Genomic DNA, 19,139 nt, shown 5'->3' on the forward strand with positions numbered 1-19,139 from the left:
GCTACTCTTCTTGGTTAAAACATTACAAAAAATGATAAAAGATGTGCACAAACTGTAAAGGTCACCAGTTAATTGGTTGCACCACAGAGACGCTGGTTTAGATTGAGATATGCACGTCTTTCTATTTATGATTTAAATATTCCCACTCTGATATGAACTACAGACAAAAGTGAACCCACCTGTAATACTATCCAGTAGACAACATGACTACTAGACTGTTATGTACTTTTTATGTAGCTCAATTGCTTTTCTTTTTCTCTTTTAGATCTAGTCACGGGAGCAAGTGAGACTTGCGGGACGGTACACCCTCCACAGGAGGACACTGTGACTACTACCCAGGTTACAAATGCACACAAAGGGTCTGGACAGCTGAAAAGCGCTAAAGGTAAATCTGCTTAGTGTTCATGGTCTTAGTTTGACAAAGCAATGTAAATACAAAATGTAATTTCTTTATGTTCCTCTATAGGGCAAACACTTAGTAAGAGAAAGAAATGGGATGAGGACGAGGTTGCTGCTGTGGAAAGACACATGATGTTCTTCATCACAACCTGTAAGGTACCAGGAAAGCATGATTGTGAGAACTGTATCAAAATGGAAAAAAATGCTCTTAAAAGAAGAGATTGGCTAGCACTTAAGTTTTATGTTAAGAATCGAATTACAGCCCTGAAAAGAAAAATTTAACCTGCTCAGCATTTTGCAATATTGGCTGTCACAAATGTTGATATTTCAACTAATTCAAAACAGATTGTTAATTTGTTCAGACAAAGCAAGTTTGAAGTCAAACTCGTAGTTTAATTTGAGGAATAAAAGTTCCCTTCATCAAACTTATTTTGTACGTCTGCTGTGAATGGCAAAAAATGTTGATGGTTTTGTATTATAGCTGTTCTGCCAAGTTATTAAAAAGTTGTAACCTTGTTGCCTATATTCTTGCAGACTTGTGTTGATTTTTAACATGGCACGGCATACAGTATACCTTAATTGTTATTGGCATTTTTTGTTTTAAACCTTATTAAATTTAACCTACTCAGCATTTTGCAATATTGGCTGTCACAAATGTTGATATTTCAACTAATTCAAAACAGATTTGTTAATTTTGTTCAACAAAGCAAGTTTGAAGTCAAACTCGTAGTTTAAAATTTGAGGAATAAAATTTCCCTTCATACAAACTTATTTTGTACGTCTGCTGTGAATGGCAAAAAATGTTGATGGTTTTGTATTATAGCTGTTCTGCTAAGTTATTAAAAAGTTGTAACCTTGTTGCCTATATTCTTGCAGACTTGTGTTAAAATGTTGATTTTGTATTATAGCTGTTCTGCTAAGTTATTAAAAAGTTGTAACCTTGTTGCCTATATTCTTGCAGACTTGTGTTGATTTTTAACATGGCACGGCATACAGTATACCTTAATTGTTATTGGCAGTTTTTTGTTTTAAACCTTATTAAATTTAACCTACTCAGCATTTTGCAATATTGGCTGTCACAAATGTTGATATTTCAACTAATTCAAAACAGATTTGTTAATTTTGTTCAAACAAAGCAAGTTTGAAGTCAAACTCGTAGTTTAAAATTTGAGGAATAAAATTTCCCTTCATACAAACTTATTTTGTACGTCTGCTGTGAATGGCAAAAAATGTTGATGGTTTTGTATTATAGCTGTTCTGCTAAGTTATTAAAAAGTTGTAACCTTGTTGCCTATATTCTTGCAGACTTGTGTTAAAATGTTGATTTTGTATTATAGCTGTTCTGCTAAGTTATTAAAAAGTTGTAACCTTGTTGCCTATATTCTTGCAGACTTGTGTTGATTTTTAACATGGCATGGCATACAGTATACCTTAATTGTTATTGGCAATTTTTTTGTTTTAAACCCTATTAAATAGCATAATCAAAGGATTTATGCCATTAACATCCTTTAAGTGAACTTGCATTGCAATTGAGAACTTAATATTATATTCTGTCCCCACCGAGTAAGTTACCCTTGAACTTGTGTAAAGTGGTCCCAAGAGAGATATAAAAGTCAGACAGTGTGTTTACGTGACCTCACTGCGGCATAAAAACCTGAAATCCCCACGGAGTTAGTATTTGTCAGGTGAAGGAACATTACTTTAACTAATTGATAATTTGAAGTGACGTCTGTTTTCCCGGAGGTTTCAATATGTAGCCTGATTTTTTTCAATGCTGCAGAACCTTCAGAAAGGGTGGTCCCCACCACGATAGTCCCCACCATGCACTATAAACACGTAGGTGTGTGTGTGTATTCATGTCTGTGTGTGCATGTTTACCTGGCCATGCCCAGACTGGAGAACCCAGCAGGGACAATGAGAACATCAAGACGAGAAAATGGATGAACTCCCAGAACAGAGTGAGCAGTGGCCAAACACTGAGGCAGGAGATTTAATACCAGCTACAGGAGAACACAAAGATCATCTTAACGTTTTATACAAATGCAAATCACTGTCTCATCATGATAGGTTTGGTTATGTGACGTCATCTACCCAAATCTTGAGCTGAAGGTTGGGATACTATATATATAGACCATGTATTTAAATGGACATAGCTAACCTACTGCCACATTCCAAATAGGAAGTGATCATGGGCATGCTTCTGGCTCCATTTCATGTTCTATTGAAAAACTGTGGCCCCTCTCTCTATAACTGCTGCCATTAGTCGCATCATTTTGTGTCTTAAAATGTTCGCTATTGTTTCCGTAAAGCAAGATATTTCACTAATGCCGATCTCACTTGTGTTAGCAACAGGCTTGATTGACGAAGTTGCTAAGCGCCCGCTTCCTACTAAACCAGCGGTGTGGGCGGGAAGGGGCATTACTTCCAACAGCCTCGCTCTGGACTGGTTGTTTGGTCGGTTGTGGTTGGAATTAAAAATATGGAACTAAGCTCCAAATTGGCCCCTATAACTGCTAGCCTTGATCAGCTTCATTTAGCTGGAGCCGAACGTTATGGGTGAGGTTATACTCATTTAGTCCAGTTCTTTATAGTCTATAGATGATACATAAGAGGGTTTGTTATTTTTGTTAAAACGATGAAACATAATCCAAGTTATATATACGTGTCTGTTTCCTTCATCTGAAAACCCTCACTATAAACACTATGCCATCATGTGCACAAAAATGTTTTCCTTGTGCCAGTCCCTGTATAAATAAATTGTCCAGTCTCTGCTCAGTACCTGGGCTTTTTGCAGGAGGCAGATGGGGGCAAACACACGATGTGGAATCTCCCGCTGGGACGTGGCCTGCTGCAATGTGAATCGGCAGGGGTAGTCGCCATGGCAACAGGAGATGCCGTCATCCGATGGGCCTGTATAATAGGGTAGCGTAGGCTCTGCGTTTTCCAGGGAAGAGTGGCAGAATGCAAACTCGGGGACTGTGGTCCGGTCTCCCCTGTGTCAGATTAGAATGGTTTAATCTGAGGTTAATAATCAGGATGTATTCAGTGATCTTTTTGAATACAACAACAGAAAAAAGTCAAACAGAGTTTATTTGAAAACCCTACATCCTTTTAAGACACAAAGACTGAATAGAAACATTATAATTGTCAGTAAACTCAATGTACCTAAATAAGTTCTATTTCTCAAACCAAAAGCAGAATGAGTTCTATAATTTGGGTTGCCAGATCCCATGACTAAAACCAGTTTGCAATCAACTCCAAAAGGACTCCCATAGATATGTGGTATATGAACAGGGAGGACAATATATTGGTGCCAATATCGAGGTGTTTTCATGTTTTGATTTTGGGTTTTGTAGAAAGATTCTCAAATATTTAGCACCAATTTCTCCATGCCATGTCCACAGTGAATACATACTGGTGTCTACAAATGACATTTGGAAATAATTTTGACCAGAGTTAAAAGTTAATTTGTGAATTTTTCTACAACTTCACATACAACCCCAACTACAATGAAGTTGGGGACGCTCTGTAAACCTTAAAAAAAAAAAAAAAAAAAAAAAAAAATATATATATATATATATATATATATATATATATATATATATATATATATACACAGAATACAATGACTTGCAAATCCTTTTCAAACTATATTGAACTGAATAAACTACAAAGACATGGTATGTAATGTTCAAACTGATAAACTTTATTGTTTTTATGCAAATATTCACTTTGATGTCTGCAACATGCTCCAATAAAGCTGGGACAGGGTCATGTACCACTGTGTTACATCACCTTTCGTTTTGACATCAATAAGCATTTGGGAACTGAGGACACTAATTGTTGAAGCTTTGCAGCAGAAATCCTTTCCCATTCTTGCTGAATGTACAACTTCAGTTGCTCAGCAGTCCGGGGTCTCCGTTGTCATATTTTGTGCTTCATAATGCGCCACACATTTTCAATGGGAGACAGGTCTGGATTGCAGGCAGACCAGTCTAGTACTTTTACTACGAACCCACGCTGTTGTAACACGTGCAGAATATGGCTTGGCATTGTCTTGCTGAAATAAGCAGGGATGTCCCTGAAAAAAACATTGCTTGGATGGCAGCATATATTGCTCTAAAACCTGTATGTACCTTGCAGCATTAATGGTGCCTTCACAGATGTGAAAGTTACCCATTCCATGGGCTCTAATACACCCCATACCATCACAGATGCTTCAGCTTTTGAACTTTGCACTGATAACAATTTGATGGTCCTTTTCCTCTTTAGCCCGCAGGACACAACGTCCATGATTTCCAAAAACTATATGGACAAGTGTGGACTCCTTAGACCACAGCACACTTTTCCACTTTGCGTCAGTCCATCTCAAGTGAGCTCGGGCCCAGAAAAGCCAGTGGGGTTTCTGGGTGTTGTTGATATATGGCTTTCACTTTGCATGGTACAGTTTTAACTTGCACTTGGAGATGTAGCGACAAACTGTGTTAACAGACAATGGTTTCCTGAAGTGTTCCTGAGCCCATGTTACACATTCATGTCTGTTTTTAAATACAGTAATGCCTGAGGGATCGAAGGTCATGGACATTCAATGTTGGTTTTCGGCCTTCCTGCTTACATGCAGAGATTTCACCAGATTCTCTGAATCTTTTGATGATATTATGGACCGTAGATGATGAAATCCCTAAATTCCTTGCAATTGTATGTTGAGACATGCTGTTCTTAGACTGTTAGACTATTGGCTCACGCAGTTGTTCACAAAGCGGTGAACCTCTCCCCATCTTTGCTTATGAATGACTGAGCCCTTCGGGGATGCTCCTTTTATACCCAATCATGACACTTGCCCGTTTCCAATTAAACTGTTCACCCGTGGAATGTTCCAAACAGGTGTATTTTAAGCATTCCTCAACTTTCCCATTCCCATTCTTTTTTTTGCCCCTGTCCCAGCTTTATTGGAACGTGTTGCAGGCATCAAATTGAAAAACAGTGAATAGTGAATATTTGCATAAAAACAATACAGTTTATCAGTTTGAACATTAAATGTCATGTCTTTGTAGTTTATCCAGTTTAATATAGGTTGAAAAGGATTTGCAAATTATTGTAATCTGTATTTTTTTGTTAAGTTTACACAGCGTCCCAACTTCATTGAAATTGGGGTTTTAAATTTGTTGCCACTATCATGGATTTTAAAATATTGACACTGATATCTGCAAATATCACAACAAAACCTGTAAAAAGGTATTGTCTGTATCTGTCTATATCAGCTCATCTCTACTCGATGATTGGGTTGATGGATTTTTTTTTTTTTTGCCAATAAGAAAATCGATATTTCGGTATTTACATCGTGAAACCCACAAATCATATATCTTAAGTTGAATTAAAGATCACAAATAAACTTTAAATTTTTGTAAAAATAATAACAAAATATATTTATCAGGTATAATAAATAATTTGTTTCATGTCTGTGTCACATACGCACACTCTCTTCTACCTCCATTTTGAGCCATCAGTCTGTTCAATAAGGCGCATCTTATGTGACTTGTTAAAAAAATCGGCCGCACAGGAAGACAGAAGCAGTGGTGGAGTTTGGTTGGAGCTTCAATTGGAGAAAACGTGAGGGAGGAGTAGGTTTACTGGAAAGCATTACAGCAGCTGCCAACCTGCTGAGACCTGAGTTTAACCCGGTCTGGCCATGTGGGCTGGGCATCTCTAATGTTCCTTTGGCACTGTACATTTCGTGCCTCTATAAAATGTATAAGACCGGCAACTGGAGACTCAAAAAATGCACGACTGAATGTAATAAGCGTTTCAGAGTTTTAATGTAGCAGTAAAAATACAGTCAGAGCTCTGGCCTATTCTTATCCCTCTCATCTATTTTGAGTTTGAGCAAAGGAAACTTTCAGAGTGGAATTTGGACAAGAACACTCAGGTTAACAGCTGCAGAAGTAAAACTCATTGAATCATCTTGGGGGAAGGTTGGTGGTGGATGGGACAGTCAGTTGTGATCGGTCAAAGGTATTCTAGCAAAACCCTTCTGTATTGGTGTAATGATGTTTATAGTGTAATTCTTTTAGCTAATACTCTTGGTTAACAAGTTAAAACTTGGTTAAGATTTTGGCTTGATTTAGGAACTGTGTTTAAGTTAGGGTTATGTTTTGGCAAGAAAAGTTAGTTGACAAACATCAAATAATAAATTATAGCCAATATGGCTTCAGAGCAAAAATAGCCATTCCATGGCAATAATTGAAGCAATCACCAATGCAGTGGATCAAAAGAAGCGTGCTGTTGGTATCTTTATTGATCTGAAATAAAGCATTTGACACAATTAATCATTCAATCCTGCTAAATAAACTTGAAAGTGAACAGAACAAGAAACACTTTTGCCAAAGACACACTATGGAAAACATTTTAACAGGGATGAAAAGAAAGGCGGATATAGACGGAGGTAAAGTCACCCGAAAAATAAGACCAGGAAGTCTGATGAAGCGTATTTAGTACTTGGCTTCACTGTGACTCTGGTGGGACACGAGGACAGACTGGTGTCTGCTGTGGCAGCGGACAGTATGAAGCCAAATAAGTTAAGGCGCCACCTCATTACACCTCAGTCACGCTGATAAGACGCTGGAGTTTTTTCAGCGTAAACGTGCCAAATATTGCCAACAATCATCCCACTTTGTAAATGTCAATTAAACCAGCAAGCACCGAGCATCATATAAGGTGGCGTACCAAATTGCTAAATTACTTGTTTTAATTTGATATTTATTTAATTTTAATGTATTATTTTGATATTTATTTAATTTTAATTTATTCATTTGATGTTTATTTAATTTTATTTTTTATTTCATATTTAATTAAATTTCATTAAATCATTTCATTTATTTTAGGGGGGGGGGATTTTTTCTTCTTTATAGGGGGGGCATGATAGAAAATAATTGAGAAACACTGGGCTAAGACGACAAGCCCAGTATTTTGAAAGAGGAGAATACTCATCTGAATACCTTGGCATTGCTTGTGGTGTTGCCCAGAGTCAGTGCTGGAGCTCATCCTTTTCAGTCTCTATAGAAATTATATATTTATCACATGCATTAAAACTAATTCTCCTCCTTCCTGATGACACTGACATTTTTATAGTAGTTTAGATTATTATGAATTTGTAGACACTGTGAATGTGGAACTAAATAAAATAAAACAATGGATGGATACAAATTAAATCATCATCAGTCATTAAATCTATGCAAAACCAAAGTAATGAACTAAAACCAACCCAGAATTACAAATAAATACTGAGGGTGTACAAATTGGAAATGTATTTCAGATTAAATTCATTGGAATAATTATGAACAGCAAATTATCATGAAAACCCACATCTGGCATATAAAAACTAAAACAGTCAAGAGATTCTCACTTATAAATAAAGCAAAACAATATCTTGATTAAAATGCACTCCATACATTATACTGCTCACTGGTTCTCCCTTATTTCACGTATTGTGTTGAAATCTGGGGAAACAATTACCACTGCTCAACTAAGCCATTATTCTTATTGCAAAAACAAGCAGTGTGGATCATTCACAAGGTTGTTCTTTTAGAACAGGGATGTCAAACTCAGTTGCACAGGGGGCCAAAACACACTTTAGGTCGCGGGCCGAAGAGGATAAACATTTATTGAACACACTAAAACTAAACATAAATAACATAAATATGAATAAAAACAGACAGGAAAATTATTTTGGAATAAATAAACTTAAACCTTAAAATACTTTATTTTGCTCTCCATAAAATATATATCCTGTCAAAATTACACAAGTTAGAAATATGAACAAGTTAACATTAAAATAACAAACATGCAACTTTCTTTTCTCTTATGTCAATGAACTTAAATTTTAAATATCCCAAAAGATTTTGCTCTCCATAAAAATATCGCCTGTCAAAATTATACAAATTCAAAATATGAACATACTGCAAAATAAAACAAAACTAAAAATATAAATAAAATGTGTGTGTTTCAGCAATAACAAATCAAATCATTCAGTTTTCTTTTCTCTTATGTCATTTTATCAGAGCTGGACGCCTAGTATCTTTTTTGGCAACAAGTTTGTTTATGTTTGGTGTGAAGTCCTGTGTTGTGGAGATTCTCAGGATGGACTGCAGATGTTCGTCAGTGAGACGACTCCTGTGTGCTGTTTTGTTAGTCTTCATCACTGAGAAGAGCTTCTCACACGGATATGTGCTACCAAACATGCAAAAGGTTCGACCCGCATGTAGACAGAGCTGGGGCATTGCTGCGGGAATGGAGTGAATAAACTGTGCGAGCCCTTCAGTGTCGTACTTTGCCTTCAGTGTCCCATTACACTGTAGCTCAATGAGCTCCATCTGAATCTGCACAGGTGCAGTGTCCACATCGACGGCAAATGGGCTGCGAAGCAACTCAAAATTCTTTTTTTGTTCTTCGAAGCCACCAAAGCACCGTGCCAATGCGTTGTGCCAACTTGGTTCAACATTATTTGGCAACAGGGAAAGTGAGGCAAGTTGCACTGGTGCATTTGTCTCTCCCATAAAAGCAGCTTCACTTGAAATTCACTGCGTCATACATGTCAGTGATCATTCAGTCACATCCCTGGAGCTGGAGGTTTAACGCGTTGAGATGAGCCAACACGCCAACTCGCATTTCCACTTTTCATCCCTAAAACGGTAGAGTCTTTTCCTTTACTGTCCATGAACTGACAGATTTCGTTGCTGAGCTCAAAAACTGTTGAGAACTTTACCCCGACTTAGCCAACGTACCTCTGTATGATAAGGAATGTCGGCATACTCTGAATCTATATCCCACATAAAGGACTGAAATTGCCGGTGAATTAAACCTTTAGCTCGGATAAAGTTTACGGTTTGCGTTACAGTGCTCATTACATGGTCCATCTTCAGGACTTTGCCACATAGTGCTTCCTGGTGTATGATGCAGTGATATGCTGTTAACTCACGAGTACAGTTCTCCTCCTGCATCTTTACTCGCATCCTTCCCACTACTCCACTTTTTTCACCGCATATAGCTGGTGCTCCATCAGTTGTAAGTCCAATAAGTTTGTCCCAGGGCAGTTTCATGTCGGTTACACTTTGACATACGTTTTCAAAAATGTCTTCTCTAGTCGTCCCGTGCATCAATTTAATGTCCATTATTTCCTCTGTAGCGCGCAAATTGGAGTCCACTCCATGGATGAAGATGGCCAGCTGTGCTGTATCAGTCATGTCAGTACTTTCATCCACAGCAAGAGAGTATGCAATATAGTCTTTGCTTCTTTCACTCAGTTGTGTTCTTAAATCAGTGGCAATATCACAAACTTGATCAGCAACCGTAGTTCTACTCAGGCTTACATTTGCCAGCATCTGCTTTTTGTCTGGACATAAGACGTCAAACACCTTGATCATGCAGCTCTTCAGAAATTCTCCCTCGGCAAATGGCCGGGCTGATTTTGCGATCTCCTCTGCCACGATAAAACTTGCTTTCACAGCAGCTTCATTTTGTGATTTTGCACGGGTAAAAACCGTCTGCTGAAATGTCAGTTTCTTCTTTAACTCTTCTGCTTTTTGTATCGTCTGCTCTGCATTCATGTCTTTAAGGTTATCCTGATGTTTTGTCTCATAGGGCCATCTTAGATTAAATTCTTTAATTACAGCAATATTAGCTCCGCAAATGAGACACACTGGTTTACCGGCAATGTCAGTAAACATATACTCAGCCTCCCATCGGTTTTAAAAGGCTCTGTTTTCACAATCAACTTTTCTCTTCGGCATCGTGAGGGGCTAGCTTCCCAATAACTTGCAGCAACAAAAGCTAGACTTGATTGACGTGGGCTGTTCGGCAAGGCAGCTGAAGCGCTGCATTATGGGATTTGTAGTTTTGCATTATGGGATTTGTAGTTTATTGTGTTATCGGCGCTTCATATTGCCGGACCATTAATAACAATAGTATAAAATTATCTCGGATGTGGCCCGCAGACCTTGAGCCGGACACATATGTTTTAGAACATACTCATGATCTTTTCATCCAGTCCAAATTATTAAAATTTCCCTACCTTGTAAAATATTATACTGTAATTATATTACAAAACCTTCAATAAGTTATTACCATGTAATGTGCAAAAGTGTTTTGCTCTCTTTCTCTGAAAGGTTATACAAATTTTATACTACCTAATGTTCGAATCACTCGAAATTGTGGAATGGAAAAGATTTTTTTTTTTTTTTTTTCCAACTGAAAAGGAAGCTTAAACAAAGCATTTAATTAATGTTCTGATGGAAGACAGGAGTGGGATTTAATAGATTTTCTTCTTCCCACTCCTTTTCGAGTTTAAATAAGAAAAAATTTGAAATGTGCATTAAGTGTACTGGATATATGCGTTCATTAATCTGCTTGAAATAAATAAATAAATGAAAAATTTTGACATACATGTACCCACCATGGACTGTATATATAAATGGTCATAGCTCACCTGCTAGCCGCCATGTTCCAAATAGGAAGTGAGCATGGCTTCTTGCGCCATCGATTCTGACTTTATATTGAAAAATGTCTCTATAACTTGAAGGATATTTTAAGTAATAAAGCTTCTTATTTGCATCACATGTATATATCAAAACACTGAATTCATATATTTGTTTGAATTACTGTTACACATTGATTTGAACAGTTTTTATACTAATTCATATATTTGTTTGAATACTGTTTAATGAAGTTACATATTGATTCGAAAACTGCGTTGATGCTTAAACACTGAAATCATTATAATAGGTCCCTTTAAAGGCAACATTGTGTGTTCTGAATAACGGGAGGTAGCTGGATGCTTTGTAGAAACTCCTTTACAGAGATAAAGCAGCCCGAGTCGACTCAAGGTCGAAAAACAGACCGGTGCAGTCGGGGGTGTCCGAGAGAAGTGAAAGAGGTTTCGGAGGAGGAACCAAGGTGCGCACCTGCTCAACATACTATTTGCATATTCATGATAGTTGTTTTTTACCTTTTGGTCAAGGGAGAGGCAGGCAGTCAGAGCGCCTGGCTTAAGTCCTGCATAGGGACACAGTCTGACCCAGAGCTCTGTATTAGACTGCATTTGTCAGGGGAATACATTTTAGTGATTTGAACTGATCGACTCCAGTCGCCATTTTTGACAGAACACGCCTAACAAGCTGCTGCTGTCAGACTCATCATTTTGGTCTTAAAATGTTTGTATTAACACCCTCTACATGATCCTGGGATTTTTATTTCACTATTGTGACCATAAATCAAGATATGAACATTAATAAAATCAGGCGCCTTCTTACCCTGAGGTCGCTATCGCTAGCATTAGCAACAAGTTTGTTTGACAGCGTTGCTAAACTCCCACTCCGTATTAAACCAGTGAGGTACAGGCAGGAAGGGGCGTTACCTTCAACAGCCTGGCTCTGGATTGACTCTTTGGTTGCTATGATACTTTTGTGGTTTAAATCTGCTCTTGGGTTTTTGTGTCAGTGGCATAAATGAGTTTAAATATTATCGTTTATCGTCTATATTTACTCAATTGATATATTAAACTTCAAAATGTGTTATTGTGACAGGCCTTGTATACAGTAATAATTCAAAAAAAAACATGAAACCCTTACTCCCAAAAGCAAGGTTTTAGAGATAACATTAAAAAAAAACTTCTTGAGCCACATTTTTTTTCTCAGAATACAAAATACTGTTTTTCCTGTTCATTTGTTTTTGAAGATCTTTTAAAAACTATATTATATGGACACACATGCACCCACTCCTCATCTCTTTTATTCTGGTTCTGACTCAAATCAGGAAATAACATGGGAAGTTTTCACATCTTGACAACCAGTAGTGTGCACAAACTATTGGGAAATCTCACAGAATATAATATAAAATCCTGCTCCACACATTCAAAGCCATCCATAACCTTGCACCTCCATACCTCTCAGACCTCCTCCATATTGCCACACCCGCTCGCTCTCTCCACTCCTCTTCCTCTCTCTGTTCCCTCAGCCCGGCTTGTCACCGTGGGGAGCAGGGCCTTCAGCTGCTCTGCTCCCCAGCTCTGGAACTCTCTCCCCCCTGACCTCCGCAATACTGACATACTCTCAGACTTCAAATCCAAACTCAAAACCCACTTGTTCAGACTGGCATATTCTTTATAATCCACACCTGCCCTGTCCTTTTTCAATGTTTTTTATCTGAATGCTTTTAACTGTATGTTCTTAAATGTTGATTTTAACTAGGTGTTGTCTGTATATGTATATATTGTATTGTAAGGTGACCTTGAGTGCCCAGAAAGGCGCCCTATAAATAAAATGTATTATTATTATTATTATTAGAATACCTGGCATCACTGCTGCCCTCTCTTGGTCCGGTCCCGGATTTGTCCATAGACCCTGCGCTGTCTGAATATGATCCACAGGGAGGGACTGCAGTGACCTGCTGCCAATGGCCCACTGCCAGTGCCAAGGTGGAGGCTGGCATGGGCATCGTCACATAATAAGACCAGATTGAGAAGCCTGTAGAGACAAGAAAAATGCACTGTCAGGGAGAACACAACAAACAAACACACTCGGGTCCAAAGGAAAAAAAAAAAGGTTAAAGCAACACTGTGTAACATTCTCCATGAAGACAGTTAAATTTTATGGCAGATTTATGCATTTATTTTAGTCTATTTTAGTAGCCATAGACTGTATATATATATATATGGACATAGCTAACCTGCTAGCCGTAATGTTCCAAATAGAAAGTGATCATGGGTGCGCTTATGTGTCCATTCACTCTAATTCACTTTCTACTGAAAAACTGTGGCCTCTCTATCTGTAAATGCTGCTGTCAGGATCTTAAAATGTTTGTATTAATCCGCTCTACATGATCTTGGTGTTTTCATTTAGGCATTTTGTCTATAAATCAAGACATGACCATTAATAACAGATAAATCAGGTGCCTTCATCTCCTGAGGCCGCCTTGCTAGCATTGGCAACAGGTTTGATTAACAGCGTTGCTAAGTGCCCACTCCCTGCTAATCCAGTGGTGCAGGCGGGAAGGGGCATTACCTTCAACAGCCTGGATCTGGATTGGCTCTTTGGCTACTATGATACTCGCGGTCAGAACGTGGCTCCAAATTCGCCCCAATAAGTGCTAACTTCAATGAGCTTCATTTGACTGGAGCCAAACGCTGTAGATGATGTCACACTCACTTAGTCCACTTCTTTATACAATCTATGATTTTAACCAAAAGGCTACATAGTGGGGCTTTAAATATGATCAAGAAAGTTCCACAATATGGCATTGCATTTATCTAGCTTCATGAGGACACACAGGGGGACTCTACAAGGCCAAATCACAAGTCAGATCTGTGGCGAGATGACCAAGCCTGCAAAATAACGATCTTTGAGCAAGCACATATAATTTAATGCATGTAAGATAGATATGTTAAAAATGCACTACTGTGGAACATTCCAGGAAAGAACATCTCCACGAGGACCAGCAGAAAAGTTCCAAAGTGCACCTTTAAACAGAGGAATGATTAAGCTGAATTCTCTATACATTAATGACCTGCCCTCCATCTGCAGTGATGTAGAAGTCTTAATGTATGCTGATGATACGGTCTTTTTTGTGCATGGTTCTGACGCTAACTCTGTTGCCGCTAAGTTATCCAACACAATGGCAAAAGCACTAGAGTGGCTTAACAACTCCTGCCTTGTGTTGAACACTGAGAAAATGGTCACTATGTATTTCTCGAACAAAAAAATTCTAAATGTCTTCCCAAATATTTATGTGGATAATCGCATGATCAAAAACGTTGAAGAGGCTAAATATCTAGGTGTCATATTGGACCCTTCACTTTACTTTAAAAATCCCATTAAAAAGACCTGTAATGTTTAACATTGTGAACTTTCGACATATTAGGAAGGCATTATCACTAGAAGCTGCAAAGTCTTACTTTGATGCCATGATCATATCTCATATTCTGTATTGCATATCATCATGGTCTCAGGCAAACCTAACAGCTCTAAAATCTCTTAGATCTTTACATAATCAGGCCCTAAAAATTTTGGACAAAAAGCCAAGGCGTTACCATCATTGCCATGTTTTGGAAAAATATAAAATGCTAAGTCTCGACAACTTGATCAGGTACTTTGATATTCGTCTGGTCCACAAAGTTTTACATGATGCCGCCCCACCTCCTCTTAAGACCTACATCCAGCCTCGCTCTCAGCTTACAATTAGAGTGTTAAGGTCTGTGTCTAGAAGCGACTGCAATGTTCTTAAAAGAAAGTCTGCCTTCTCTCAATCAGCCTTTTCCTATAAAGCCACTAAGGAATGGAATAGGCTTCCAGACAATCTAAAGAACATGACTGATTTTTACAACTTCTCACGGGCCGTCAAAAATTGGATTCTGGAGCACCAAACATGCTCACACTAACAACACCAGACGGGTATTTTGCCATCAGGTGTTACCCTTGTGGGTATCACCTGATGGCCCCAAGATTACCAGATCAAATGTTACAACATTACATTGCACTTTTAACTTTTTAACTTTGACGGGTACATTGCCATCAGATGTTACCCTCGTGGGTATCATCTGATGGCCCCCAGATTACCAACCTATAGTGTTAATACATTACATTACATTACACTACATTACATAACATTACACTACATTATATTACATTACATTACATCACACATTGCACTTTTAACTTATATTTACTTTACTGTATATTTGTATATTGTTCCTGTGTTATACTGCTCACATTTTATATTGTATTGTATTATATTGCTTATATTTTATATTGTATTGCATTTTTCACCTGTTCAGGGACTACAGACAGAAACTAGCTTCAGCTATAATCTGGTGCAAAGCATCTATTAATGTTTTTTTGCACACTGTCCCTTCAAATAAACTAAAAAAATGAAACCAAAGGACTCTAGTGTGTATGCAGCGCTGTTGTAAGGTAATTTCGAAAGGGCTAATTAAAAGTTTACAGCATGTGGGCTGACTGTGCTAAAAAGATTAATAGATATACAGTAAAGATTCTTGTGCAAAAGTACCTGAAATCTGCCATTTTGGATATATGCAAAAATATACAACACAAAAACACTATACGTATACAAGTCGTATTAGGGTAAATAAATTGAAATTTCTGAATGTGGCCTCTACCTGTTCCAGGTTTTAGCAGCAGACAACTGAAATGCTGATTCCCCATATTTAGTGCTGACTGAGCACCAGTAGAAGGCCGGGACTAGGCCGGGACTAGGCCGGGACTAGGCCAGGACTAGGCCGGGACTAGGCCGGGACTAGGCCGGGACTAGGCCGGGACTAGGCCGGGACTAGGCCGGGACTAGGCCGGGACTAGACCTGGACTACCGTAAATTTCGGACTATTGACCGCACCTAAATATAAGCCACATGTCAAGATTCCAGTCTGCCTTGTGTTTTGTGCTGTTTTCCTCTCCCTTCTGTGTCAGAGCCTGGAGCTGGGCGGAAATTCGGGCTCCTCCCATGCACACCTGCAACTAATCTCTAATCAAGCTGCACCTGGGGAGGGCAAAAGGACCAAGGACCTGACACTCAGTGCCAGATTGTCTGCATATCCACAGTGGTACAGCTGTGCTTGGCTCAGTTTCATGTTTTGCATTTGTTACTTTTCACTAAGTTGGATGTTTTTTGCTCCTCGTCAGATTCCGGTCCCTGGACCGACTCAACTCCTCTGCCTTTGACCCACCTCTCCACGACCGGTACCAACATCACACGCTCCGACCCAGTTCACTTTGACCAGTACGGATTACCTCGTCTCTGAACCTCTGCCCACGATCAGCTCAAGGACTACTACAAACAACCCCGCTCTCAACTGTCTGATTCATCTACCTTCATTTGCATATTACAATCTGTAAATAAACATTGTTAAACTGTTACCCGAGTTCTGATTCTTTGGTCCCCATCAGTCGTTACAACACTGCACCAGCTAAGTTTTAAAAGAAAATCAATTCTGAATATATATAGGCTGCACTTGAATATAAGCCGCATGTTACAGATATGTTGGCAGAGATATTTACACAGAAGGACGGAACACAAAGTTTTCTGTTCCTGAAAATCTGCAGAACGGCACCAACACGGCAACTTGGTTTGAACATACCTGTATGTTTAGAAAATAAAACAGCACTAACACGGGCCATCTGCTTTTATTTCCTCTGAAAGCTTTTGTCGTCTTTTTACATTGACTAAGTTCTTCCCGCTGCCACCTCCAACGATTCAATGATGCCAAGTTTACGTGCAGCTGCTCCATTTTCTTCTTTGATGGCCAGATCCATTGCCTTCAACTTAAAAGCTGTATCATATGCATTTCTTTGTGTGTTTTCCATTATAAGGGTGTGTATACGATGCGCAAAAAGATAGTTAAATATCAAAACTAGTGCATTTTCCAGCATATAATCTTTCCCCACATCCTTCTCACTTTTGCGTTTAGTAATAGATAGTGCCCCCTCAGTGGCCGTTAGCCAGTAAAAATCTATAAATTAGCCTCACCGTTGTATAGGCCACAGGGTTCAAAGCGTGGGAAAAAAGTAGCTGCTTATAGTCTGAAATTTACGGTACAGCAGAAGGCCTTTCCCTGAAGTCCTCAGGGTGTGAGATGGTTCATATGGCACTAACATGTGGGATATGTACTGTGGTGCTAGGCCATGGAGATACATTACACAAGCAGAGCTTCCTGGTTCTAGTCAGGACCCAAGCAGCAGGGTTCTGGATGTACTGCAGCTGTCTTAAGGCTCGTTTGGAGAGACCAGTGAGCAGGCCATTACAGTAGTCTAACCTACTGGAGACAAATGCATGGGTAAGTCTATCTAACTCTGGGATAGACAGTATACACTGAGCAAAGTTTAATTTACAAAATCAGGAGGATGTTTACAATCAACAACAATAATTATAATATTTTCACTGGTTTAAAGTTTATTATTATTTTATTATTTCAAATAAGATTCATAATGTGACACATCCGCACATGTATCTTCACTTTTACAGTCCATTCATGTTTTGTTCAGTGTTTGTACCTCCAGGTTACCGGCATGTAAACATCTAAGCATGTTTCTGTGGGATAGTCTTAGTGTTGTCTGAATATTAATTCAAAAACATAAATTTTGTCTTTTCTACAATAGAAAGTTTGGTTTCTTTTTAAAAACAACACTGGTGGCAATTCTGAACATGGCTTATAACAGCAGCGCAGACATGTCAACACAGTAAATACACTCATACTGTAACGTCTTTAAAAAAAAAAAAAAAAAAAAGAAATTTGATAACTTTTTGTTATTTTGCTTTATCCCTATTCTATATTCAGAGATCTTCATTTTTGTCAACACCTAATTATAGAGTTTTTTTGCATTTTAGGGTCAGTTCCCAGGCTTGACAATTTCTGAATGTCTCTCCACACCCTTCCCACTATGTGTGTAAACACAATTATTCAGATATAAAAACATCCTCACCAAAAAACAAAATACACTGTCCTTCAAAGGGCCCATAATACGCAATTTTTTTATGTCTTTTTATTACCCCCTCAAAAACATACCTGGAGTTGTGTTTTATTACATACGTTTTACACACAAACCCTGCATATTTAGGAGTTCTTCTCTCAAATAGAAAACACTCATGTGGTGCACCACTGTGTTTTTAACCCCAATACACCTTCACTAGAATCATTTGGATTATTTCAGCCCTGGAATTGTCAATCTCTACTGAACTAAAGATAAAAGGAGCTGTTAACTTGAAAACTACAACTTCATGACATCACACGGTGGAACAGAGCATTTTGAGCGTTGATGTAGAGATGTAGACAGACTAATTTTATTTATTTATATATTTATTTGACAGGGACAATGCAATCTGACATAGTTACAACATGAACATTGCAGCTGATGTGATGCATATAGAGTTTGTAGCAAAAGCTAATTCTCAACTCCCGTCCCTGGTTGAGCTTCTCCACAATTCACCAATATGCAAAATATATTAAAACACCTGCCCCATAAAATAGATACATCAGTGCACAAAAATACATTCAACACTCACACGTTCTCTCTCTCTCTGTCATACTGCCTATTTACAAGTGGGTACAGTTTTGACTCATTTTCAGCCATTTCTTAACCCTAGAGGTGAACATTTTCAACTCAGAAATGTTTTTTATTTCAGTGGGCAGTGAGTTCCACAGTTTGCAGCTCTGATATGAAAAGGCGGACTGTCCAAAAGAGGTTCTGCGTTGTGGGATTGTACAGTTCTTGTTTATGGTGCCTCTTGTCACTCTGGTGCTGTTTAATCTTTGTATAAATGTACTGAGTGGTTCTGGGGCCAAGTTATAAATACACTTAAAACATAATTTAAGAAAACATAAACTAGTAAAACTTTCAAAACTTAATAGATTATATTTTTTAAGGATGTGACAATGATGAAAACGGATTGGCTTTCGATCCATAATTTTGATTGCTTGGTTGTACAAAGAACCAATGCGCTTTGTGGCTGAGGGAGCTGCCTGGGCCCATGCTGTCATGCAGTAGGAGATATGAGAAAAAATCATACCATGCATGTACAGCAGGGCTGCCTGATTTGGAATATATTGCCTTATCAATTTAAAACAATTTAGATTTCTTTGTATTGTTTTGGCTATACTCTTAACATGCTTATCAAATTTTAGTTGGGGGTCTAAGACCAACCCAAGATATTTCAAATCGTTAACTACTTGTATTTTATCATTT

General features: G+C 38.3%; 1 protein-coding gene across 1 annotated transcript in view; it reads right to left on the reverse strand.

Moving 5' to 3' along the window:
* Positions 1–19,139, reverse strand: part of aopep (aminopeptidase O (putative)) — a 365,924-nt gene that overhangs the window by 331,681 nt on the left and 15,104 nt on the right. Inside the window, exons 6-8 of the mRNA XM_055224341.1 lie at positions 12,740–12,914; positions 3,179–3,392; positions 2,278–2,399 (exon numbers count right to left, since the gene is read on the reverse strand). Coding sequence (XP_055080316.1) covers positions 2,278–2,399; positions 3,179–3,392; positions 12,740–12,914 — 511 coding nt within the window. The remainder of the gene's footprint in view (positions 1–2,277; positions 2,400–3,178; positions 3,393–12,739; positions 12,915–19,139) is intronic.

The sequence above is a fragment of the Periophthalmus magnuspinnatus genome, chromosome 9 (genome assembly GCF_009829125.3).
Source record: "Periophthalmus magnuspinnatus isolate fPerMag1 chromosome 9, fPerMag1.2.pri, whole genome shotgun sequence".
In the NCBI taxonomy this organism is placed as follows: domain Eukaryota; kingdom Metazoa; phylum Chordata; class Actinopteri; order Gobiiformes; family Gobiidae; genus Periophthalmus; species Periophthalmus magnuspinnatus.